Below are 27,583 nucleotides of genomic sequence, written 5' to 3'. Positions count from 1 at the left end.
CTCCCCTCACCCCCTTAATGCTCTCCCCTTCGTTCCCTCCCCTCACTCCCTTAATGCTCTCTCCTTCGTTCCCTCCCCTCACCCCTTAATGCTCTCTCCTTCGTTCCCTCCCCTCACCCCTTAATGCTCTCCCCTCACCCCCTTAATGCTCTCCCCTTCGTTCCCTCCCCTCACCCCCTTAATGCTCTCTCCTTCGTTCCCTCCCCTCACCCCCTTAATGCTCTCCCCTTCGTTCCCTCCCCTCACTCCCTTATACACTCCCCTCATCCCTCCCTCCGCCATCAGTACTTCCGTACCGGATCTCGCTGGTGCAGGTCCGCCTGCCGGTCCCTCGGGCGGTCTGGCAACTGTGGATCTCTCGATCCGGGTTAAGAATACGAGAAGGTTCCTCTCTCCCTCGCACCACCGGTTCCAACCAGGTCTCCCAGCCTCCACCGTCTTCCTGAAGCTTCAGCACGGCGCCATCTCTCATCCAATCCAAACCTGCTACCGAGGTGGCACTACGCCCGCCCATGACAACACTATCAACCAATAGGAACCCGCTCTTCGTGGAACGGACCAGTCAGAAAGGCACAGTTCCTTCAGCGAGCTCGACTGCGCCCTTGAATCCCGTGCTCTGCCTCGTGAGGGCGGCGCGATTGACAGACAGTCTCCTTGACAACCGGACACGCGCCTCCAGCAAAGCTCCGGGTGACGGTGGCGGGCGTGCGGTGCAACGTGAGGCCAGCTGCGGGCGCGATGCGAGTTTTTCACGCTGGAGGGACGGTCTCAACCGAAACCTGTGGACAGGTAACCTCGGCTGATGCTACAAAAGTTCCCACCGGCGACATGAAATTATTTATGTCTGGATATGAACAAGAAGGAAAGCAATTGAACCTAAAATCGATGCAAGCTGATTATGTAATTCACATCGCTTCCCTCTCTTTTCTCTCAAGGTCCACTCCTCTCCTCTCAGATTCCGTCTTCTCCAGCTCTCTGCCTTTCCCACCCACCTAGTTTCACCTATCACCCCTCCCCCGCTTTTTTACCCCTTCCTTTCCAGTACCGATGAAGGGCCTCTGCCCCAAACGTCGACAGTCTGTTCCTCTCCACAGATACTGTCTGACTGCTGAGTTCCTCCGGCATATTCATTATGCTGCTCAGGATTTGCTGAATTTCTTGTGTTTATGTAGTTCCAGATCATAAACTTAACACAGATTGCGCAATGATAATCACTACCATGTGTGTGCATGATTCTGTGTAATAGTTAGACTGCATCTTGTGTTTTTAATTCTTTCTGCAGCAGATTACGATTTGTCTTTTAAACCTACTGTTCTTTTTGTACCTGTATTAAAGCTGCAGGCTCCTTTAAGAGGATCTTGATGTGTATGTGCTGTTGAACATTGAGCTTCCCTGCGCTGTTTTGTATTTCTGCATTGGTGTCTTTTCCGAGAGTGCAGACAATTTAGCAACTGGTCTGAAAGATGGCATCTCTGACGGTTCAACATTCCCTCAACCCTGCACTGGGAACACTGCCTAGAGTTTACTATTGGGCCCCCCAGATATGCCAATGTATTTATAACCTTCTGGCTAAGAAGATAGATAGATAGATACTTTATTCATCCCCATGGGGAAATTCAACTTTTTTCCAATGTCCCATACACTTGTTGTAGCAAAACTAATTACATACAATACTTAACTCAGTAAGAAAATATGATATGCATCTAAATCACTATCTCAAAAAGCATTAATAATAGCTTTTAAAAAGTTCTTAAGTCCTGGCGGTAGAATTGTAAAGCCTAATGGCATTGGGGAGTATTGACCTCTTCATCCTGTCTGAGGAGCATTGCATCGATAGTAACCTGTCGCTGAAACTGCTTCTCTGTCTCTGGATGGTGCTATGTAGAGGATGTTCAGAGTTTTCCATAATTGACCGTAGCCTACTCAGCGCCCTTCGCTCAGCTACCGATGTTAAACTCTCCAGTACTTTGCCCACGACAGAGCCCGCCTTCCTTACCAGCTTATTAAGACGTGAGGCGTCCCTCTTCTTAATGCTTCCTCCCCAACACGCCACCACAAAGAAGAGGGCGCTCTCCACAACTGACCTATAGAACATCTTCAGCATCTCACTACAGACATTGAATGACGCCAACCTTCTAAGGAAGTACAGTGGACTCTGTGCCTTCCTGCACAAGGCATCTGTGTTGGCAGTCCAGTCTAGCTTCTCGTCTAACTGTACTCCCAGATACTTGTAGGTCTTAACCTGCTCCACACATACTCCATTAATGATCACTGGCTCCATATGAGGCCTAGATCTCCTAAAGTCCACCACCATCTCCTTGGTCTTGGTGATATTGGGACGCAGGTAGTTTGAGTTGCACCATATCACAAAGTCCTGTATCAGTTTCCTATACTCCTCCTCCTGTCCATTCCTGACACACCCCACTATGGCCGTGTCATCAGCGAACTTCTGCACATGGCAGGACTCCGAGTTATATTGGAAGTCTGATGTGTACAGGGTGAACAGGACCGGAGAGAGTACGGTTCCCTGCGGCGCTCCTGTGCTGCTGACCACCGTGTCAGACCTACAGTCTCCCAACCGCACATACTGAGGTCTATCTGTCAAGTAGTCCACTATCCAATCCACCATGTGAGAAGTCTACTCCCATCTCCGTTAGTTTGTGCCTTAAGATCTTGGGCTGGATGGTGTTAAAGGCACTAGAGAAGTCAAGGAATGTAATCCTCACAGCACAACTGACCCCATCTAGGTGAGAGAGTGATTTGTGCAGCAAATACGTGATAGCATCCTCCACTCCCACCTTCTCCTTATATGCAAACTGAAGAGGATCCTGGGCGTGCCTGGTTTGTGGCCTCAGATTCTGTATTATCAGCCGCTCCATGGTCTTCATCACGTGCGACGTCAAGGCAACAGGTCTGAAGTCATTCAACTCCTTTGGTTGTGGTTTCTTCGGTACCGGGACAATACAGGATGTTTTCCACTGTCTGGGTACTCTTCTCTGCTCCAGGCTCATGTTGAAGATGCGCTGTAGTGGTTCTCCCAGCTCAGTCGCACAGGCCCTCAGTAATCTTGGGGAAACTCCATCCGATCCAGCCGCCTTGCTGGTACAGATCTTCCTCAGTTGACCTTCCACCTGTGCAGCCGTAATCCTGGGCGTGGGCAAGGTCTCCTGTGAGTGGCTATTTTCCTGTGAGGGAAGTAAGCCTGGTGTGGATTTCTGCGGTGAGGATGAGATTGAGCTGTCGAACCTGTTGAAGAAGTTGTTCAGCTGGTTCGCTTTCTCCACATCTCCAACAATGTGGCAACAATGCTGCTCAATGAAGCTTTTTTTTTGCCTAAACTGACAGAAGCGTTGATTCCAAAACAAGACAAGGGCTAAGATAATGTTTTGGCAAGAATAGTTTGCAGTTAACATGCAAGCAAGGGAGGCCTTAGCACAGTGGAGGGCTGAAGCCATTTGGCATTCTAAGATGAGGATGCAAACAAAGGATTAGGGTGACCCCTACTTTAGGACCCCTGTTCCTAATTGGCCTTTAATATGTAGATTCTGTTGGGTATTAACACCTGTGTGTAGTGTGATTGATTGGAATTTGACACCCACAAAGTTATGGATTCATCAATATCTGTATCCAACTAGTCAATTTCTGTACAAAAATGGCATTTCTTTGTTTTAACTTTAGAACAGTTTCTTGACAGGGCCAGAGCTGTTCTCCTTGTGCACGTCAATAAAGTGAGATTGAGGAATAAATTCGTGTTTTCAGAGACTAGTTACTCAGTGAATGTAGAAGCTTCCTGCTTTCCCTAGTATTACACTTGCCAGTGGAGATGGTGTAAGCTGATACAATAGTGCTGTCTAGGTAGGAACATTTTGCAGCCAGATGAGATTCAATTTTGATTCTGGTACAGCTGGCCCAGGTGTGAGCTTGCACTGCTCTAGGCGCCAAGCTGATTGGAAGAACTTGAGAGCTGCTTCGGGCTGGATGGTGAAACCCGGGCCCGGGGTGAAATCTGGGCCCGGGGTGAAATCTGGGCCTGGAGCAAGTTGTTGGGTGGCATAGCCTAAGCCTGGGGCCTTTCACAGCGGTGGTGCCTGGGTCTTAGTGTGAGGTACAATATGCTGTTTAGACTTTTTAAATGCTGGCCCAGATTGGAGGCAAGAGGTGATTTTACTTCCACTGTGCGATGTTCACTCCTCTCTCCAGGGCGTGGAGCTTTTCGCTGTTCCATGGTGGGGATGAAAGCCAGTTTCACTCATTCTCCATGATATTCATCTCCATGGCACTGGGGCTATGAAGACTGCCCTGGCTACTGTGCTTCATATGATGAACTTTGGGCCTGCTCTAGGCTGCACCAGGATTTGGATCTGAGGACTCCATTTTGATTTGCTTCAATTGTTTGCATGACTCGTATTTTGCACATTGTGTTGGTCTTTTATTTTTATTTTTTTCTTCCAGTTGGGTTTTTTCAGGTTTCTTACTTTGTGGCTACCTGTGAGCAAACAAATCCAGATTGTATAATTTATATTCTTTGATAATAAATGTACTTGAATCTTGAACCACAAATAGGCAGGGAATGGAGGGATATGGCCCAAGTGCAGGCAAATATGAATAGTTAGATTGGCACTGGGGTGGATACAGACAGTGAGACATTCCTGTGCTGTACTGTGATATACAGTCTGTGGCCACTTTGAGGTTCACCTTTACACCAATCATGTTGATGTGCAGAAGAGCATCTCTGAATGTACAGCATGTTCTGAACTGGATGGGCTGCAGCAGCAGAAGACCATGATCATGTATTCAGTGGACACTGAGTGTATGTTTGAATAAAATAATCCCTAATCTTTCACTGAATACACAGCCAAACTGTACATGGTCTTGATGGAAAGGAGATGGAAGAAAGCAAGGGAGCCGTTCAGGTCAACCACTGGGCCCTCCCGCATTGTACATCCACAACTAGGAGAGGGCACTCAAATTGTGGGCCTGAGAGCATCTTGACCCTGGGAGAAATGTTTGAATTTCCATTCTTGTTTTTATCCCAGTAATATCATGTCTAAACATTCCATTCTTAAAAGCAGATAAGAAATAATTAGCCCAAGAGAGAACAACATTATTCAAATAACACAAGTTTTAATTTTCCAGGGTAATAAGCATTGGTACATTTTAACCTCTAATTTCTTTTCCAGTAAAAATAATAATTCACAATATTCTATAATAAGCTTGTATCTGGGTCTAGAATCAAGAGACCGGTTTTCCAAGGACATGGCATTTTGTGTGTATAAGCTCTTCTTCGCCAGTTCAACAGACTCCGTATCAATCCAAGCAGTACTAACCCTCAAATTTCTGCAGATGTACTGTGGAGAGCATGCTAACTGGTTGCATCACAGTCTGGTGTGGAGGGGCCACTGCACAGGATCAGAAAAAGCTGCAGAAAGTTGTAAACTCACAGCTCCACCATGGGTACTGTCCTCCCAGCATCCAGAGCACCTTCAAAAGGTGATACCTCAAGAAGGTGGTATCCATCATTAAGGACCCCCGTCACCCAGGACATGCCCTCTTCTCATTGCTACCATCAAGGAGGAGGTACAGGAGCCTGAAGACTCACGCTCAATGTTTCAGAAACAACTTCTTTCCCATCCACCATCAGACAGACAATGAACCCATGAACACTTCCTGAGTATTTTTCCCTCTGTTTTTTGCACTACTTATTTGATATTTTTCCAATACATATTTGTTATAATTTATGGTTTTTATTATTCTGTACTGCTGCCCGCTGCAAAACAACATATGCCATGATATTAAACCTGATTTGGGTCAACGAACTGAATATCACAGCTAAACTGCGTCCTGCTCCATACACGATATTGTGTATATATATATAAATCAAGTCCCCAGTTGACTCTAGTTAAGTTAAACAGTGGACAGCTAATATCTATAGAACTGCACTTCTCTTAAAAGGGGGAGTAGGTCTACCAGGTAATGTTAGTTGCTAGGGAGAGCTTTTCAATTATTAATGAGATGCCTTAATTTCAACCAAGTAAGGCAGTCAAAATAAAATAAACTAAATGTCAATTTTGTATGTGAACATCACCACTAGTATTGAAACAGAAAATGGCAGAAAGACTCAACAGGCCAGGTAGCATTTGTAAAGATAGAAACAGAATTAACATTTCCAGCTGATTTCCGATTTTGCTTCAAATTTCCAGCATGTCAGGATGTCCCTTTAGAACAAGGATGAGAAGGAAATTCTTTTGCCAGAGAATGGTGAATCTGTGGAATTTACTTCCAGAGCCATCTCTGGAGGGCAAGTCATTGAGTATACTTAAAGCAGAGGCTGATACATAATTAGTAAGGGGGTCAAAAGTAACAGAGAGAAGGCATGAGAATGGGACTGAGAGGGAAAATAGATCAGCCACAATCAAATGGCAAAGCAGAATCAATGGGCTGAAAGGCCTAGTTCTCTGATATTTTATGTGCAGTTTAGTGATTTGCAGTCACAAGGTTTCTTGTGTGAGATGTGTGTGGTGGGTTTAAAGGGTTAAAATGGAAATCAAGGCTTGCCCCTCTGGTACATTTTGCAGTGTCTTGCCTTTTTGTCTAAACAGGATAAGCAACTGAATATTCCACACAAGACGCGAGAGACTGCAGATGCTGGAATCTGGAGCAACAAGTAACATGTTGGAGCTCATTTTGGGCCAGAAATTTCAAGCTGAAACATTGATGATTACTTTCCCCCAACAGTAGTTGCTCAAGTCTCGAGTTCCTCCAGCATATTGTTTGCAACTCAACATTATATAGGTAGGCATGGCCCTGATTTCCAGTCAGATCCCACAACTCTGATTGGTTCCGATTTTATTTCTCACATTTTCAAAATTCCTCAACCTAGAGGCCACTTGGTCTCAACCTCAACCTAGAGGTCAATGACAGCTGTCACAGCAAATCCTCTCAGCCCCATTCCTCATTCCGTTACCCTGTCTTTCACATGCTGATCAATTCCTTCACCATCCACCTACACTAGGTGTAACTTACAGCAGAGAATTAACTAGCCAAACTGCATACCTTTGGGATGTGGGAGTAAACCAGAAAACCAGGGAGTGGTGGGTACATGGAACACACTGCTGGGGTTGGTTGTAGAGGCAGATACATTAGGGGCATTTAAGAAACTGTTAGATAGTCACATGAATGATAGAAAAATGGGGGGCTATGTGGGATAAAAGAGTTAAACTTATTTCAGAATGGGTTAAAAGATTTGCACAGCATTGTGGGCCAACATGCCTGTACTGAGCTGTAATGTTCTATAGACACAAGGAATTCTGCAGATGCTTCAAATCCAGAGCAACACACACAAAACACTGGAGGAATGTAGCACGTCAGGTAGCATCTGTGGAAATTAATAAACTGTTGACACTAAAGGCAAAAATATTTAATCAGGGCAGGAAAGGAAAGGGGTAGATGCCAAAATAAAAAGGTGGTGGGGGGAGGGAAAGGAGGCTAGCTAGAAGGTGAAGCCAGGTCAGTGGGAAAGGCAAAGGGCTGGAAAAGAAGGAATCTGATAGGAGAGGAGCGTGGATCAAGGGAGGAAGAGTCTATGTTCTGTTCACAGGGAGAAAATACAAACTTCACATAGACAGCACTGGAGGTCATTAACTGCTGCTCCACTGTGCAATCCCTACTTTAAGAAACTTTAAAATTAACCCAAAGTTGCTTCTAATGAGGTTCAATACTGAGCCAGATTAGGAGGTTGGTTAAAGAGTAGGTTTTAATGATGAGGGAGAGGCAGAGAAGGCTAGTTATGGAGTTCTAGTTCAAAACTCCTATATCACTAACAAATGCACTTCCCCCATCCCTCCTTACAATATCAGCTTCCTTGCAGCGTCTCTATAAAGTGCCACAGGTTTACAGCACTTGTACTTCAAGATGCGTGTTGGATTGTTATAAATACATTTGTCATATTTGCTGCCAGAGATTGTTTCCGGGTGGAGATGAGTAATACGAGCAGGTATAATTTTAAAGTGATTGGAGGAAAGTATGGGGGTGGGTTGGGAACATAAGAGGGAGGTCTTTTTGTGTTTTTTAACACAGACTGGTGGTAGAGGGAGATCCATCAGGAACATTTAGAAGACTCTTATATACGCACATTGATGAAAATAAAATGGAGGGAAGGGTTAGATTGATTTTTTTAGTAGTTTAAAAGGTTGCCACAACATCGTGGGCGGAAGGGCCTGTAACATATGTTCTATATTCATTATTCCAGCCAACCTTGTACATCAGTACTGCTCAACCATCACCCATCTGCTTGATAACATTATGAGATCCTGGTTAAACAGCAATTTGACTTTAAGATTTTCACCCTCCTTTTTAAATTCTGCCATGGTCCCAGATCTCATTTTTAATCTTCATCTTGTACACCTGTACGACGTCAGCTCAGCTGCCCATCTTCCTTCAATGTTCTGGTTAATACTGTTAGTATTGTATCCTGTTGTCTCTTTTGGCCTCAAACCTTGTTTGGAAACAGTCCTATAAAATGCTTTGTGATATCATGTCCTCTTCAATGCAGGTTATTGTTGCATTCTGATCTAGACCTAGATTCCTGTCTGTGTGCTGTGGTTTGAACAGGAATGAGATACAGTCAGTAAAGAAAGATCAAACATTGCCGCACAAGTACATGCAGGACTGGATTCAGTCTACATATTCATAAAACACAAGCAAATCTGATAGGTACTGATGTAGAACTATGTCCATTAGCTTGGAAATTCCTTCATGCTGGTTAGAGCAGGAAACAAAGACTGAATGGATGGCAGGTGTTACACTGTTTTGCAGAACCAAACAACAGCAGGGATCACTACACACCAGCCTGGATTAAGTGTTTGGAATGATGAGACTAGACTGTCTCCTGGCTCCTCATGTTTCTCATATTTTCTTACAACTCAGGAGGAGACTAGAATGCTAGCCCTGTCTCTACCTACATTTCCTTCTGACACAGATTGTCTAGATTTTTGGCCCATCTAGACAACGCTGGTTTCTCACAACAATCCTATTTCTTTAAGGCCCATTCCCTCACACATGCCCACCAACCTCCGTCTTGGTTCTCCTGCCACCCATCTACAATATACAGTGGCCAATGACCCACTGTCCCACCATACGTCAGCTTCCCCCAGTAATTCCCACTGCTGTTTATAAGGAGTTTATATGCTCTTCCCATGACCCCATGGGTTTCCTGCCAGTTCTCCAGTTTACCCCCAAACATACGGGTTAATTGGTCACATGGGTGCAATTGGGTGGCAGGGACTGATTGAATCATGCTGTTAAACAATGATTAATAGAGAACCATAGAGCTGTATAGTATGGAAACAGGCCCTTCAGTCCATCCAATCTATGCCAACAAGAAGCCCCCCACTTCCACTCTCACTATTCTCTCCATATTCCAATCAACTCCTCCCAGATTCTACCACTGACCTACACACTAGGGACATTTTACAGTGGCCATTTAATGTAATAACCCACATGTCTGGGATGTGGGAAGAAACCAGAGAAACTGGAGAAATCTGTGTAGATACAGAGATTTACCAGACAGCGCCTGGGGTCAGGATCAAACCCGGGTCAGCTGTGCTATAAAAAACCAGCTCTATCAGTGTGCCTCCACCATTGGGCAAAAGGCAATTGTCCTGTGCTGTTCAAAATGCATCACTGTCTGTAAACCATGCTGAGCAGTCTACAAAGGAGAAGTCATCTTCATTGTTTCACTGGAACTAAAATTGATAGGAATTTAAAAACAGACTCAGACACAAACTTTTTCAAATGCAGCACTCGAATGTTTGACTGTAATTTAAATACTTATAGGGAATGCTGCCTGTGCATTCTACAGTACACTTGCATTGTTGATGATAGCAATTCTCTCCAATGAAGAGATACTTCAGTTTGGCAGAAGGAAGCAGTTCTGGGATGAGTTGAAAGTTGTCAAAGGGACCTGTCCTTACTGTCCGACTTCTCTGCCACCAGCCCCTTCCACCTTCTCAGTGAAGGGACTCCTGTTCACCAAGTATAGTCACATCAGAAAGGACAAGGTTTAATCCCCTCCCTTTCTCCGTCATAGCAGCACAAGGAATCCGTCACCAATTGTTCATTAACGCTGAGACTCCTTCTCAACATCACTCCATGGCTCAGACAATAATCGCAGCCCCCCCCCCCCCCCCCCGGGTCCAGTGGCCACCATCATCCTCTTCTCAGGCTGTCTGGGGCTGTTTCCTCCTCATGATGGGGCATCTGAAAGGAAGAGAGATGGAAAGAATGCGTAAGGAAGGTAAAACTTGTTCTATGCCTTCCAACTCTGGAGTCATACAGAAGCCCAAACTGGAGAAAGCTTCTACCCCTTGTTCTAATCCAATGTTTCCACTATCTATCATCTCAGAGATGAATGAAGATCTATTGAGACCTTAATTTAAGGTCTGACACCTTAATTTTTATAAATCCTCATTTTAAAATTCTCATTTATAGGATGTATCCTACAGTGAGCCAAGTCTAGGACCAGAGGGCACAGCCTCAGAATAGAACAGGGGTTCCCAACCTAGAGTCCATGGACCCCTTGCTTAATGGTATTGGTCTATGGCATAAAAAAAGTTAGGAGCTCCTGGAATAGAAGGACATCCTATTAGAACAGAGATGAGGAGGAATTTCTTTAGCAGAGAATGGTAGCTCTGTGGAATTCATTGCCATAGACAACTATGGAGGCCTAGTCAATGGGTATATTTAAAACAGAGGTTATTAGGCTCTTGATTAGTAAAGTTTATGGGGAGAAGGCAGGAGAATGGAATTGAGGGGGATAATAAATCAACTATGATGGAATGGCAGAGCAGATACAATGGGCTGAATGGCCTAATTCTGCTCCTATGTCTTATGGTCTCATTTGTCCCTCAGCACTCCATCTGGGTGTTTCCAATTACAACCAGGAAGAGGCCAGTTGGCCCATTTTATCTATGCTGACTCCTAGTACAGTGATGCTATTCAGACCTTGCAGATACAAGTGACTGCAGATGCTGCAACGTGGTGCAAAAAAAAGAGCTGTTGGAACACAGTGGCTCAGGCAGCATATGTGGAGGGAAATTCAGTCAGGTCTCTGCAGGAAATATTAACTGTCTTTCTGTCTCCACAGTTGCTACCTGACCCACAGAGTTCCTCTAAGTTTGTTTTTTCTGTCCCATTGGGACCCTTCCCCCTCTTATTTCCCTGTAACACCTTATTCTCTCAATGCCAATCAATTCCACTTTGATTCTTTTGCCCCTTAGCTAAGGACCCTCAACACCCCAGCCCTCTCTTCATTCCTATAATGAAGGAAGTACAGGAGCCTGAAGACACACACTCAATGTTTTAGGGATAGCTTCGTCCCCTCTGCCATCAGACTTCTGAATGGACAGTGGACCATACCTCATTTCTTGCTCTTTTTGTATTTTAATATATTCGTTGTAATTTTAACCCGTCGCACCGTACTGCTGCCGCAAAGCAACAGATTTCACAACTGTGTTAGTGATAATAAACTTCCGGTGTGGAGCACCAGGGGAGAGCCATGTGGTGAAAGGAGAATGTGAAATGGAGACACCCCTTTCTCCCTTATTATGTCGAATACTGGGAAAAAGAGTTGTCTTTGGGGTTCTGCAAGTCTGTTGCTTTGCTGCACACTTGAGTGTTTGGTGGTGGGTGCCAATGCATTTTATTTTGCTGGTGTGGGGAGGGGGGGGGTTTGTTGTTTGCTGCCGCTTATGTGCGGGAGGAAGGGAGCTGGGGGAGCACTGTGGGGTTCTAACATTTAACTTTCATTCATCTTTTGGGGACACTCGCTCTGTTTTCGTGGATGGTTGTGAAGAAAAAGCATTTCAGGATGTATATTGTATACATTTCTCTGATATTAAATGTACATTTGAAACTTTTGAAACATTACTCAGCCAGCACCTGAGGTGAGTATTGAACCTGGGTCTAGGACCCATGAGGCAGCAGTTCTGACGGATGATATGAAAATAATGGAGAAGGGGAATCATTTTTTTGAATGTTTACCATACCTTTGTGAAAATAAGTGCTTCCTGACCCAATCTTGAACCTCCTGGCTCAAATTTGAAGATTAAGTTTATTTCCCAGTATTCTATACTCACATCAGAGGATGTAGTTTTCCGTATCTACTTCCTTTTACCATTCTGAACACTGATCAGATCAGATCACCCCACCGTCATAAAGAAATACAAGACAGATTTTTGTCCTCCGTTTTCAAGCCCAGGCAACAACCTAATGAATATCCACTCTCACTGTTCCTGAGAAACTGCTCCCTTTGCAATCATGATATACAGACTGACATGAAATTAACTTTTTTAACAACTTTCGGCTTTTAATAGTTTGTCTTTCCAATGGCTTCAGTCCTCCACACTACTAACTTTTTATTTGGAATATATTCTAATTTACATTTCTTCGGTCTTGGCAGCACATAGTAGCATAGTAACGCTTTACAGCACCAGGGTTTGGAATAGTGGGGTTCGATTCCCACTGCTATATGTAAGGAGTGTTTACATTTTCCCATGGCCACCAGCTGCTCCAGTTTCTTCCCACATTCCAGAAATGTATGGATTAGTAATTAGTAAAAGGATGTACCTCTATTCTGAGGCTGTGGACTCTGGTCCTAGACTCTGCCACCATAGGAAATATCCGCTCTCTCAAGGTCTTTCTCCATTTGATAGGTTTCAATGAGGTCACCTGTCATTCTTCTGAATTCTAGCCAATACAGGCCCAGAACCATCAAACACCTTCATATGACAAACCATTTAATATTGGAATCATTTTTGTGAACCTCCCTTGAACATTCTCCAGTTTCAGCACATCCTTTCTAAGATAAAGGGCCCAAAACTGCTCATAATACTCCAAGTGAGACCTCACCAATGCTTTATAAAATTTCAACATTACATCCTTGCTTTTATATTCCAGTCCCCTTGAAATGATTGCTAACATCTCATTTGTCTTCCTCACCATAGACTTGACCTGCAAATTAACCTCCAGAGAATTCTTCACAAGGACTCTCAAGTCCCTTTTCACCTCAGTTTTTTGTATTTTCTCTCCACTTAGAAAATAGTCAACCCTATCATATCTTCTACCAAAGTGCACGACCATATACTTCCCAACAGTGTATTCCATCTGCCAGTTCTTTGCCCATTCCTCTAATCTGTCTTTCTGTAGCCTCTCTACTTCCACAAAACTACCCCCTTCCAGTTATCATATTGTCTGCAAACTTTGCAACAAAGCCATCAATTCCATCATCCAAATTATTGACATATAATGTAAAAAGAATGAGTCCCAATACAGACCCTCATGGAACACCACTAGTCACTGACAGCCAGCCAGAAAAGGCTCCCTTTATTCCCACTCTTTCCCTCCTGCCAATCAGCCACTGCTTTATCCATGCTAGAATCTTTCCTGTAATAGCATTTAAGCAGACTCATGCATTACACCTTGTCGAAGGCTTTCTGAAAATCCATTTGCACAACATGAACACATTCTCCTTTGTTTATCCTGCTTGTTTATTCTTTCTTCAAAGAATTCCATCTGTCAGGGAAGATTTTCCCTTGAGAAAACCATGCTGACTACGGCCCATTTTATCATCTGCCTCCAAGTACCCTGAGACCTTATCCTTAATAATCAACTCCAACACCTTCCCAACCACTGAGGTCAGACTAACGAACCAACAGTTTCCTTCCTTCTGCCTCTTTCCCTTCTTGGAGAGGAGTAACCATTTGCAATTTTCCAGTCTTCTGGAACCATTCCAGAATCTAGTGATTCTTGAAAGATCATTACTAATGCCTCTGCAGTCTCTTCAGTCATCTTGTTTAGAACTCTAGGGTGTGGACCACCTGGTCCAGGTGACTTATCTACCTTCAGACCTTTCAGTTTCCCAAGAACCATTCTTTAGTAATTGTAACTTCACACACTTTATGACCCCTGACTCCTGGAACTTCCACCATACTGCTAGTGTCTTCCACAGTGCAGACCGTAATCACAGGGCAATTTACAAGATCAATTAACCTACCAACCAATACTTCTTTAGACTGTGGGAGGAAACTGGAGCAACTGGAGAAAACCCATACACCTTCAGAAGACATTGGAATTGAACGCTGAACTCCAATGCCCCGAGCTGTAATAGCATCACACCATGGTGCCCAAAAATTTAAAACAGAGTTTGATAGGTTCTTGATAGGCTGTCAAAAGTTATGGGGAGAAGGGTGCAGAACAAGGTTGAGAGGAATAATAAAATCAGCCATGATGAAGTGGTGGAGCAAATTTAATGGGGTAAATGGTCTAATTCTGCTCCTTTGTCTTATGGTCTTCCCTGTGTCTTAGCTCTTAACTTCCAATTTAAATATAGATTATTGTCCAGTAGCACTCACATCTACGGTGTTGAAGATCTTGGAAAGGTTGGTTATTTCTTGAATCAACTCCTGCCTAAACAAGCACCTGGACTCACAGCAATTTGCCTATCACCACAATAGGTCTACAGTGGATGTGATCTCATTGGCACCTCACACAGCTTGGGATCACCTGGACAACACATATCAGGCTGCTGTTCATTGACTACAGCTCAGTGTTTAACACAATCATTCCTACAATTCTCATCAAAAAGCTTCAGACCTCTGCCTCTGTACCTCTGTCTGCAACTGGATCCTCTCAACTTCCTCACTGGAAGACTACAGTCTGTGCAGATCGGAAATAACATCTCCACCTTGGTAATAATCAACTCTGGTGCACCTTCGGGATGTGTGCTTAACACTGCTCTACTCTCTCTGCACCCATGACTGTGTGGCTAGGCATAGCTCGAATGCCATCAATAAATTTGCTGATGATACAACTATTGTTGGCAGAATTTCAGGTGGTGACAAGAAGGCATACAGGAACGAAATAGATCAATTGGCTGAGTGGAATTGCAGCAACAACGGTGTACTTAACATCAGTATGACCAAGGAATTGATTGTGAACTTCAGAAAGGGTGAGACAGAAGGCACACACACTAGTCCTCATCGACAAATCAGTGGTGGAAAGGGAGCACAGTTTCAAGTTCCTGGGTGTCGATGTCTCTGAGGATCTATTCTGGCCCAACATGTTGATGCAGTTACAAAGCATGACGGTGGTTATATTTCATTAGGAGTTTGAGGAGATTTTTATCAACCCCTCCCTCCCATGCACAAATAGCAAAACTATGAGTAAAAAGCACAGAATATAAAACACCAAACCACAAAGTCGTCATCGAAACAGTTCAGGCATATTCAATTCAGCTGAGTTCTATTCCATCTTGCATCTTGCAGATCGTTATCTGCAGGCCGCCTCAATCAAAATTGCACAAAAAGGAGCAACAAAAAAGCAGAAACATATCATAATGTGTCCAGTCCACAAACCATATCGATTGAACCTTGTCCAAGACCCAGGACCCTGGCAGCATCGAGGGAGAAACCAGGGACCCTCCTCCGGAAGCAGTGAGTGAGAGGGAGGGAGAGAGAGAGACTGTCACACAGAGGCACCTTCCTCCGAGAGCAGTGAGTGAGAGGCAAATAGACGAGTTGAACACGCTGGGATAGGCAGATCCCCTACCTCACCGAGGGTTGAAGACCCATCAATTACCCTCACCTGGTTTGGCCCTAAATTCCAGTGACGTCTTCTGCCGAGACGGTTTACCGGGGTGTGGCCGCTGCGTGTGTTACAGCTACTTGGAGCTACAGGTGAGAGCTGAGCGCAATCTACTTGATTGCAATTCTTGATGCTTTAATCGGTGAATCAGTGAGAAATGGAGTTAATCTAGTGGTGTTCCGCAGGGGCCAGTATTGGGTCTGCTACTTTTCACATTGTTTATTGATTATTTACATAATGGAATTGATGGTTTTGTGGCAAACTTTGCGGATGATACAATGATAGGTGGACGGGTAGGTAGTGCTGAGGAAGCAATGCGATTGCAGCAAGACTTAGAAGAATTGGAAGAATGGGCAAAAAAGTGTTGGAAAATGTATAATTTATTTTGGTAAAAGGAACAATAGTTTGGACTATTATCTAAATGGAGAGAAGGTTCAAACATCAGAGGGACTGAGGATTCCTTGTGCAAGACTTCCAAAGGTTAATTTATAGGTTGAGTCTGTGGTAAAGAAGGCAAATGCAAAGTTGGCATTTATTTCAAGGGGAATAGAATATAAAAACAAGGAGATAATGCTGAGCCTTCATAAGACACTAGTCAGGCCGCACTTGGAGTATTGTCAACAGTTCTGGGCCCTGTATCACAGAAAGGATGTATTCTCATTGGAGAGGGTCCAGAGGAAGTTCACAAGGATGATTCCAGGAATGAAGGGGTTAATATGAGGACTGTTTGGCAGCTTTGGGCTTGTACTCACTGGAATTTAGAAGAATTTTTGGGGATCTCATTGAAACCTACCAAATGTTGAAAGGACTGGATTAGGTTAATGTAGAGAGGAAGCTTCCTCTGGTGGGGGTAGTAAGGTGGATCAACACCTCCACCCACTAACTCCACCACTACTTGATTGAGTATCCATTAGGTGACTGATGGATACTCAATCTATGCAGTTCATGTATTTATTGTGGCTTTTTTTTTTAGTAATTTTATTGTGTTCTTTATCTTTTGTATGTTTTTAGTACTGCATTGGATCTGGAGTTACAATTATTTCACTCTCCTTACACTTGTGTATAGAAATGACATGAAACAATCTTGAATCTTAAAATAACACATTTGGTGACAGTTTCAGAGAAACAAAGTCACAAAGAAAAGGAAAAGACCCTGAGTGGTCCAGCTTGCTCAGGTGTCCAAGTGCTCATAATGAAACATTGCCTCTTGCACCAGATCAGGCTGTGTGTTCCTGATTCCAACCACCAACTGGGTGAAAAAATTACTCCTAAGATCCCCTCCAGACCTCTTTACCACCAAGTCAAGTTCAAGTTTATCGTCATTCAGCCATACACATGCATATCACCAAACAAAACAACTTTCCTCCGGACCAAGGTGCACAACACAGTACATACAACTCTCACGCAACAAATAGTATCCCACCAAACAAGGTAACATTTCTCTGGACCAAGGTGCACAGTACATATAACACACCCAACACAGAGTATACCACCAAATGGGACAATTGACAAATAATGAAGTGCATTTATGATACAAGTTAAAAGATAAACAGTATAACACTACTGATGCTTCATATGTGATGAGACCATATAATGAGATTTATGTGTGGTGGCAGGGATTCAGTCGTCTTACTGCCTGGGGGAAGAAGCTGTTTCCCATCCTAACAGTTCTTTTCCTAATGCTCTGGTAGCTCCTGCTTGATCATAGGAGGGTCAAAAGGATTGTTGGACAGATAGGAGGGATCACTGGCACTCTAAGCATATAACCTCTATTTTCAAAGGTGGTGAACCTATGGAACGTGTTTCCGAGATGGCACAAACAAAAGTTTTGTTGGTACATGACATGCAGTGCTGCCCCGCCCCTCCCCCACACATTCCACTTTAAGCCCCACTCGTAATAAAAAGATACAAAATTGGTCATCTTTACTGCCGAATGAAGCAACGATTATTTTACAACCCAAGAGCAGTGAAATGTTTTTACAGGAAGCACCTCACGCTGGCTTGGCAACAGCTAGACAACTGCAAGAATGCACAATGTCGAATGATAGATTTTGAAATCCTGGCAGACCTGGTGTACACATCAGTATTTGGATAGCATACAGTTACAGTAACAATTCTATTTAGAACTGATCTTATTTTCAATTGTCTTAAAAATATTAATATTGATAATTTTTGAGCTGGCTTTCTAAAATGCCTCATTTATTTTAATCTGTCTTTTGTACATTTTGATGAACAGTGAATACACACAAGTCAGCAGCAGAACTCATTCTTTTTCCTTAAAATGGTCAATAATTATTTTTACAAATTCATTAATCAATGATAATCTCTGCTCAAAATGACCATGTCAGGTGAGAGAATTTTTATAGGGTTATTGTTAATTTGGGCACACGTTCTCAAGATTCACTACTCCTGCCCTAATTTCTGGCATCTTTGCCTCAGGGGACAGTTTCCTGCAGATTTCCTGGGTTGTATGTGGAAGCCCTGTTCCCAGAATCTGTGTTCTGATTGCAAATAGCTTAAATTTAGTCAATGAATCACAATGGGATCACTTGCAACATCTCAGGAACTAAGGCAAGGGGGAAGGTTCAGGGGATACAACTGAGGGCAATGATACAGTAGGGCTGAGTTAATAGATTAGTATACAGGCCTCTGAATATCTGGAGACAGATGTTCAAAGCACATTACAGCAGCTGGAGAATTAACAATTTGAGTACTTAAGTAAAGCTGAGAAAAAAAATGCTAATCTCAGGAATGTGACCAGAATATAATGGATTTACAGTATATCAGGGATCGTAAAGACAGTAGTCGTACACAGAGAAACAGACCCTTTGGCACAACACGTATATACTGATCATGAATTCACTCGTCTCACTTCCCAGGATTCGCTCTGTAGCTGCCTTGTCCTAGTGATACAAAGGTCAGGAAGTGTAGAGGAGGCTTGACCCAAATTGCAGAGCAGCAGAGATGACTTAGCGGTGAGTAATATAAAATAACAAGCCATGAGGAACCACAAAACAAGAGAGAATGGATACTTAACACAACAGGGTAACTGAAGCAAACAATTGAGACTGGCTGGTTCAATGGGCAAACAAGGAGCATGGCTGGGAACTGGGTTTAAATAGGCTGCAGGTGATGAGTGAGAATCGAGTGGGAGGTGACTCCTGTTAGCTGGGTGGAGACTGGGTGTGCAGGCTTGTCCAGTTCATTAGCTCCCTTTAGGAAAGGTGAGCTGCCATCCTTACCTAGTCTGATCCCCAGGCTCACCTCATTCTCATTGACTCCATTGTCTGGCCAGGTTCGATCCTGACCTCCGGCACTGTCTGTGTGGAGTTTGCATATTCTCCCTACCTGGGTTGTTGGGTTAATTCACCACCATTAACAATCTATATATAGGGGCTGATGGAAGCATCAGGAAATGGTTCATGGGCATGCAACACCATAATTGGGCAAATGGAACTGATGTTATTCTTCAGAGCTAGCAGAAGCTCAATGGGCTGAATGGCTTCCTATGTTGTAATGAAATATACATACAGGAGCAATTCTGGACGGATGTTGACTATAATGACATGAGGTGGTATTGATAGGTGAACTGAGGAGACAATATATGGCAAATACAGTTACAGTGGGAAAATGTGACATTGGCCATATTGGCAACAAAAAAGGAAGCAATGAGAGATTGCAGCGGGATTTGAGTATCCCAGTGTGTGAGTTGCAGAAGATTTATATGCTGGCACAGTAAGTAATTAAATCAGATTAGATTAGCTTTATTTGTCACCCATACATTGAACAACACAGTGAAATACATCATTTTGCCTCAACGACCAGCACAGTCTGAGAATGTGCTAGGGCAGTCAGCAAGAGTCGCCATCTTTCTGGCACCAACACAGCATGTCCACAACTCACTAACCCTAACCCATATGTCCTTGGAATGTGGGAGGAAACCTACACGGTCACAGGAGAAATGTACAAGCTCCTTACTGACAGAGGCAGGAATCAAACCCCGATCGGTGATTATTGTATTGTGCTAAAGCTACGCTACCATGATGCCTACCACTATTAATTAGGAAGGATTACAGAATGTTATTGTTCATGGCTAGCAGAAAGGTTACGCTTTGTTTATGTAGAGCATGGTGAGACCTTGTCTGCCCTGGTGTACAGTAATAGTCTCCTAAAGAGGATGTTCAGAGAAGGTTTACTGAACAACAGGACCAGGGGGATTGTGGTATGTCCTGGGGCTGCAGTGCTCACAGGGGATTATGATTTACAGAAAGATTCTGACAAGATGATGTGCATGAGGCTGACAAACCACACGCCTGTAGTGGTGGAGACAGTTTTCAGCATCGTAAGAAGACAGGCTAACTGGCAGAAGGCAGAACGTGGGGGCAGGAGGCTTGCCAATCATCAGTAGAGTCATGGTGGCGCAGTGGTTAGTGTGATGCTATTACAGCTTGGGGTTTCAGAGTCTGGAGCTTGGCTCTGATGTCCTCTGTAAGAAGATTGAATGTACTTCTCATGAGCACACGGGTGTCCTTTGGGTGTTCCGGTTTCCTCTCACACTCCAAAGACGTACCAGTTAGTAGTTCATAATAAATTGCATGTGATTAGGCTCGAGTTAAATAGGTGGGTTGCTGGGCAGGGTGGCTGTACCACGCTGTGCCTCTAAATAAATAGATAAATAAACAAGCAAACAAGCAAGCACATGAAACAGGCTGGTCTTGCGTGTGCTGGGAGTGCAAGATGAGTTGAGAGGTCTTGACAGGGGGGATGTGGAGAGGATGTTTCCTCTTGTGGAAGAGTGTAGAACTCTCACCCACTGTGTTTAAATAAGGAGCCACCTGTTAAAGTCTAAGACAAAGTGAATTTTTGTCTTTAAGGATAATGAGTCAAAGAGGAACAGGTATTTGATTGCGGTGGATTCTGGTTAGTTGGGACACATCAGGACCAGTATTTTTTAGCCCAATTAAGCAGCTGCTCCAATTAGCTGACATTTCATGGAAGTAGTTAAAAAGGTGTAAAAACAACAAACTACTGTTTAACTGAGTACAAAATTATGTATTTAACTGAAATACAGAACAAATTAGAACATTACTAAACATTTTCACAAATGAAACAAAGTGAGGCATTTTATGTTTAATGAAACCCATAACACATTTTATTGAACTCCAAAACTTACACAACAAAAGTGTGCTATAAGTTGTTTACGTAATCACAGCATCACGCCAGACCAACCTCTTAAAGTGAAACCCAAACTCAATGTCGGTGGTTGTGCGGTATGCGCAGTTACATTTCTCTTTACAGCCCCTCCAACCCCCCTCCCTCCTGAATTGGCATTTTGGGCCTGTCTGGAGCTCAGATGAGCCTGGCTTCTGTCCTCTGTTCCTTGAGTGGAGGAACAGAAAGTGCCTGTGGCTTGACCAGAGGTGTGTTGACATGCTCATGGTGACGTTGTGATGGCAGGGGTATGGCAGCGGAATACTCCAAATCTTGGTGGGCTGGCTTGAGGTGATCTACCAAAATATGTTCAGGTTTCCAAAACTCAGAATGGGCCATTGTAAGGGGGCCGAATGGGATGTTGGTATGCATTGTGGCAGACAAAAACAAACGAGGCAGAATGTAGATCAACAGGAACCCAAGAGTGCTGGTAGAAGTAGGTGACAAGAAATTGAATTTACTGAGGAGGGTGGAACACTGCAGAGAGGTCGAACAGACAGTATAGGCATCAGGAATGAAATCACCTGGCTCTCGTAATAGCTGCCTGAAAATCAACTCTGCCACAGATGACTGCAGGTTCTTTTTCAGAACAGTTTTGAGCCCCAGCAGGACCCATGGGAGACGATCATACCAACACTCATCGGTCAGGGAAGCCCTCAGAGCAGCCTTTAAGGAGCGGTGAAACCACTCACAGAGGCCATTGGACTGTGGGTGATATAGCTGAGGTTCTAAGCTTAATTGGAGACCATGGTCAGAGGAAGTATCAGATGGGTGCCAAAATGAGCTGATGAACGGCTGAACCATGTCTGCGGCCATTGCTGATGCTCAAGAAATGGCCTCTGGCCACCTGGTGGTACAGTCCACCATGGTAAGAAGGTGTGTGAAACCGCGGGAGAGGGGAAGAGGACTAGCAAAGCCCAAATGACACGGTCAAACCGTCACTTAGAGACCTCCAATGGCACCCGAACATGATGTTTAATTTTTTTGCCCACTGGCAATCCACACAAGCTGCAGTCCAATCACACACATTCTGAGGCCTTCTGGCCCGGATGTGAGAAGCCATTTATAGAGTCGAAAACAGTCTATTTCCAGTTTGCGGACACAGTGGGGCCATGGCGACTGAGATATTGCACTTTAGAGAAAGCCCAGCTTCCCCAAACTTAATGTCAGCCAACCACAAACCTGTGACTGCTGTTCAGTAAGCCTGGACCTCTGGGTCAGTAACTGAGTCGGCTGCCGCACTGGCATAGTCAACCCCGACGTGTATGGCCTCAATGGCTGGACCTGAGAATTAATCAGCCATGGCAATATTTTTCCCCTTGGTAGCTGTGAACTCTGATACTTAGGCCAAGTGGCATTGCTGCTGTGCAGACCAAGGTTCTGATATTTTGACTATTGTGTGCATGTGTATATGGTCATGAACGCTGTGGAACGACGACCCTCTGGAAAACAATGAAAATGATGGACAGCCAAATAGAGACCTAGAAGTTCACAGTCAAACGTGCTGTATTTCCTTTCGGAGGACGGAGCTGCCGGCTGAAGATAGCGAACAGCTGCCACAGGCCTCTGACCAGCTGTTCAGGCACAGAACCCAGAGCACAGTCTGAGGTGTCAGTAGTAATGGCTACGGTTGTGTTGGGGAGTGGGTGCACCAGTGGGATTGCATTAGAAAGAGGTCATTTGGTATCATCAAATGCCCTGGCCATGTCCACTGGCCAGTCAAGCCCTAGATTAGGGGTATTGCCTTTGAGCACACTATACAGGGGGAGCATAAGTTCAACAGCTTGTGAGAGTAAGTGTTCAGCACGGACTAGAAGGGCCGAGATGGCCTGTTTCCGTGCTGTAATTGTTATATGGTTGTAATGAAGCAGTGATAGAAATTCACCATGTCTAAAAACTCCTGTAGATTTTTAGTAGTGTGGGGTGGTGGGAAATCCATAATAGCGGCTACCTTTGATGGGAGGGGTTTCGCTCCTTCTGTGGAGATGTGATGGCCAGGAAAGTTAATGGCTGACAACCCAAACTGGCATTTAGCAAGGTCATTAATCGACCTGTGTTGGCTTAAGTGCTAGAAAAGTGTGCGGAGATGGGATACATGTTTGGATTGTAATACAGAGTCCATCAGCTGTTGGAAATTCTTTGCTAATTTTTCAGTCCAAACAGTATGTGCAGAAACTCAAAAAGGCCAAACGGGGTTATCACAGCTGTTTGGGAATGTCCTCCGAGCACACAGGCACCTGATGGTAACTAGGTCAACTTTGGGAAAAATTAACTTTCTGGCTAAATGTGCTGAGAAGTCGAATGTATGGGATGGGATAACAAATGGGGGTGGTGGCCTTGTTAAGGCATCAGTAATCACCACATGGGTGGCAACAACCATTGGATTTAGGGACCATATAGAGAGGTGAAGCCCAGCGACTATTCGACTGGCAAACAATTCTGTGTCCTTCCATATTGGGAAACTCAGCTTTCACAGTTGCCAGCTTTTCTGTGTCCAGTCTACGTGCGCGGGCATGGACTGGTGGGCCAGTTGTGGGAATGTGGTGCTTCACCACATGTTTTGTGACTGTAGTGGAGAGTGGAGAATGTAGACTTGGTGAGGTCTGGGAATTCACCCAGCAGATGAGTAAACTCACATGTGGTGGTACATGGACTTGACAGAGTCGTTGTGGGGATCTTACTGGGGGAGCAGGGTAATGACCCAAAGTCCTTGAGATCCACATGCCGGCAGTTCTTAAGATCGACTAACAGCCCTTGGGCACACAGGAAATCTGCACCGAGCAGAGGTCTAACCACTTTAGCCAGGACAAATTCCCTTGTGTAACGTCACTCACTGAAGCAGAGCATCACCCATTGTGTCCCGTAAATCTGGGTCACATTTTGTCTTCTCAATCAATAGGTGATGCTGGCACACTCACTTGAGCACCCGTGTCACACAGGAAGCATCACCCTGGCAACCAGAACCCACAGTGTTCACAAACCTCTGATGTCCCAATGTGCTGGTGCTGTTGAAGTCGCAAGGTTCCTATCAAAGTGAGCATGGTAAAAGTACAGGTCTCGCTGACTGGGCTTATTGAGGTAGAGAAAAGAGGAGGAATGACACATCACTGCCTAGCCGAGTGTAGGCTATCGGCTATTTTAGCAAGCTCCCTATAGTTCCTCATGGGTGCATTAGCGAAGGCTATGCAAACTTGATCAGGTAATTGCTGCATGAAGGGTTCTTTAAAAATAGACCATGGATGGTGATTTCCCAGGAGAGACAGCATGTGGTCCATTAGCTCCGATGGCTTACTATTGCCCGTAACACATTTTATTGAACTCCTAAACCTACACACAGAAATGTACTAAAAACGTCATCACGCCAGACCAGCCTCTTAAAGTGAAACCCCATCTCAATGTCGGTGGTTGTGAATTTTCTCCCAGTTATGTGACCCTATACAACTGTAGTTCAATAAAGATATATGTATTACTTCCTGGTAGTTATCAATGGAGTGTACACTTCTGCATTTTTTTGATTGACTCTAAATGAACAAGATCAGCGCAGACTCCTAGTGCAGATAATGGACTGTCTTCATAAGGTGCTTTCAGAGATTGCATCCTCCTAATCTTCATTTTCATTGTAACATTTAAGATGATTGTCAATACCTTCAAATTCATTGTTCCTAACCCGTTGAAATAGTGAAATAATTTCATTTTCACACCCAGACGTTTCTGGCATCTCCAAGCCTGAATACTTGAAACCACCAACAATCAGGGACAAAAATTGCTGCTTTTTGATCACAAGCACATTCAGCTGATTCTATTTAAAAACTGTTTGCTCAAAGGACGGTGCCACGCAAGTGTACATGACTGATGCTAGTTTGAAACTGTATAGCAACGGTCTCCTGTCTAAATTAAGCAAAAAAATGAAGGGAATCCTGCTGTAGTTTCTCAATTAGTTTTTGCTTTTAAGAGTTGCCCCAGATAAGTAGCTGTCTCGATTAACCAATGGCCCAAATAAATGTAATCCACTGTATTTTCAGTTTCAGATTAACACTCATTCAGATTTATTTATCACATGTACATTGAAACATACAGTGAAATGCATCATTTCTGTTCACATCCAAACACACCCAAGATGTGCTGAGGACAGCTCTCATCTTTTAAGAGAGAGGAAGATCAGAAGACCATAAGATATAGAAGGAGGGTTAGGCCATTCAGCCCATCGAGGCTGCTCTGCCATTCAATCATAGCTGATTTATTTCAACCTCATTCTCCTAACTTTTCCTAATAAACCTTAATCCTCTTACCAAACAAGAACGTATCAATCTCTGCCTTAAGTATACCTAATGACCTGGCCTCCACCCTCTGGCTGAAGAAATTCCTCCTCATCTTGGTTTTAAAGGGACATCCCTTTATTCTGAGGCTGTGCCCTTGGACTCTAAAGCTCAAAGTTTAAGGTAAATTTATTATCAAAGCACATACTGCACGTGTCTCTATATACTACCCTGAAATTCATTTTCTTGTAGGCATCCACAGTTTAGAACAAAGAAATACAAAAGAATCAGTGGAAAACTACACACAAAGAGCTTCATGGAAAAGGATAGAATCAGAGAGGACAGGAAGATTTTTAATTGGGGAAGGGCAACTTATGAGGCTATAAGGCTAGAACTTGCAGGTGTGAATTGGGATGATGTTTTTGCAGGGAAATGTACTATGGACATGTGGTCGATGTTTAAAGATCTCTCGCAGGATGTTAGGGATAAATTTGTCCCGGTGAGGAAGATAAAGAATGGTAGGGTGAAGGAACCATGAAGTGAAGTGGAAAATCTAGTCAGGTGGAAGAAGGCAGCATACATGAGATTTAGGAAGCAAAGATCAGATGGGTCTATTGAGGAATATAGGGTAGCAAGAAAGGAGCTTAAGAAGGGGCTGAGAAGAGCAAGAAGGGGGCATGAGAAGGCCTTGGCGAGTAGGGTAAAGGAAAACCCCAAGGCATTTTTCAATTATGTGAAGAACAAAAGGATGACAGGAATGAAGGTAGGACCAATTAGAGATAAAAGTGAGAAGATGTGCCTGGAGGCTGTGGAAGTGAGCAAGGTCCTCAATGAATAGGCAACACGAGTGACTGCAGATGCTGGAAATAAATAAAAACATAAAATGCTGGCAGAACTCAGCAGGCCAGACAGCATCTATGGGAGGAGGTAGTGACAACATTTCGGGCTGAAACCCTTCATCACTCCTTTTAAGGGTTCATCACCCTCCTGATGAAGGGTTTTGGCCCAAAACGTCATCACTACCTCCTCCCATAGATGCTGTCTGGTCTGCTGAGTTCTGCCAGCATTTTGTGTTTTTATTTATTTCCTCAATGAATACTTCTCTTCGGTATTCACCACTGAGAGGGAACTTGATGACGGTGAGGACAATATGAGTGAGGTTGATGTTCTGGAGCATGTTGATATTAAGGGAGAGGAGGTGTTGGAGTTGTTAAAATACATTAGGACGGATAAGTCCCCGGGGCCTGACGGAATATTCCCCAGGCTGCTCCACGAGGCAAGGGAAGAGATTGTGAACTTCTGGCTAGGATCTTTATGTCCTCGTTGTCCACGGGAATGGTACCGGAGGATTGGAGGGAGGCGAATGTTGTCCCCTTGTTCAAAAAAGGTAATAGGGATAGCCAGGTAATTATAGACCAGTGAGTCTTACGTCTGTGGTGGGAAAGCTGTTGGAAAAGATTCTTAGAGATAGGGTCTATGGGCATTTAGAGAATCATGGTCTGATCAGGGACAGTCAGCATGGCTTTGTGAAGGGCAGATCGTGCCTAAAAAGCCTGATAGAGTTCTTTGAGGAGGTGACCAGGCATATAGATGATGGTAGTGCAGTGGATGTGATCTACATGGATTTTAGTAAGGCATTTGACAAGGTTCCACACGGTAGGCTTATTCAGAAAGTCAGAAGGTATGGGATCCAGGAAAGTTTGGCCAGGTGGATTCAGAATTGGCTTGCCTGCAGAAGGCAGAGGGTCGTGGTGGAGGGAGTACATTCAGATTGGAGGGTTGTGACTAGTGGTGTCCCACAAGGATCTGTTCTGGGACCTCTACTTTTTGTGATTTTTATTAACGACCTGGATGTGGGGGTAGAAGGGTGGGTTAGCAAGTTTGCAGACGACACAAAGGTTGGTAGTGTTGTAGATAGTGTAGAGGATTGCCGAAGTTTGCAGAGAGACATTGATAGGATGCAGAAGTGGGCTGAGAAGTGGCAGTTGGAGTTCAACCCGGTGAAGTGTGAGGTGGTACACTTTGGAAGGACAAACTCCAAGGCAGAGTACAAAGTAAATGGCAGGATACTTGGCAGTGTGGAGGAGCAGAGGGATCTGGGGGTACATGTTCACAGATCCCTGAAAGTTGCCTCACAGGTAGATAGGGTAGTTAAGAAAGCTTATGGGATGCTAGCTTTCATAAGTCGAGGAATAGAGTTTAAGAGACGCGATGTAATGATGCAGCTCTATAAAACTCTAGTTAGGCCACACTTGGAGTACTGTGTCCTGTTCTGGTCGCCTCAGTATAGGAAGGATATGGAACCATTGGAAAGGGTACAGAGGAGATTTACCAGGATGCTGCCTGGTTTAGAGAGTATGGATTATGATCAGAGATTAAGGGAGCTAGGGCTTTACTCTTTGGAGAGAAGGAGGATGAGAGGAGACATGATAGAGGTGTACAAGATATTAAGAGGAATAGACAGAGTGGACAGCCAG

The 27,583-nt window shown here is 44.2% G+C and overlaps 2 protein-coding genes across 2 annotated transcripts in view; both read right to left on the bottom strand.

Moving 5' to 3' along the window:
• The window catches only part of LOC140716343 (CLOCK-interacting pacemaker-like), a 30,349-nt gene extending 29,869 nt beyond the window's left edge, over positions 1-480 (bottom strand). Inside the window, exon 1 of the mRNA XM_073028984.1 lies at positions 297-480. The gene's annotated coding sequence lies outside the window, so the exon portion shown is untranslated. The remainder of the gene's footprint in view (positions 1-296) is intronic.
• Positions 481-5,104: 4,624 nt separating this feature from the next.
• LOC140716345 (snake venom vascular endothelial growth factor toxin ICPP-like) overlaps positions 5,105-27,583 on the bottom strand; it is a 94,338-nt gene continuing 71,859 nt past the window's right edge. The window contains exon 7 of the mRNA XM_073028990.1: positions 5,105-10,257. Coding sequence (XP_072885091.1) covers positions 10,218-10,257 — 40 coding nt within the window. The 3' untranslated portion in view covers positions 5,105-10,217. The remainder of the gene's footprint in view (positions 10,258-27,583) is intronic.

The sequence above is a fragment of the Hemitrygon akajei genome, chromosome 25, assembly GCF_048418815.1.
Source record: "Hemitrygon akajei chromosome 25, sHemAka1.3, whole genome shotgun sequence".
In the NCBI taxonomy this organism is placed as follows: domain Eukaryota; kingdom Metazoa; phylum Chordata; class Chondrichthyes; order Myliobatiformes; family Dasyatidae; genus Hemitrygon; species Hemitrygon akajei.
Note: the sequence above shows the minus strand (reverse complement) of the source record. Positions and strands in the feature narration are given on the sequence as shown.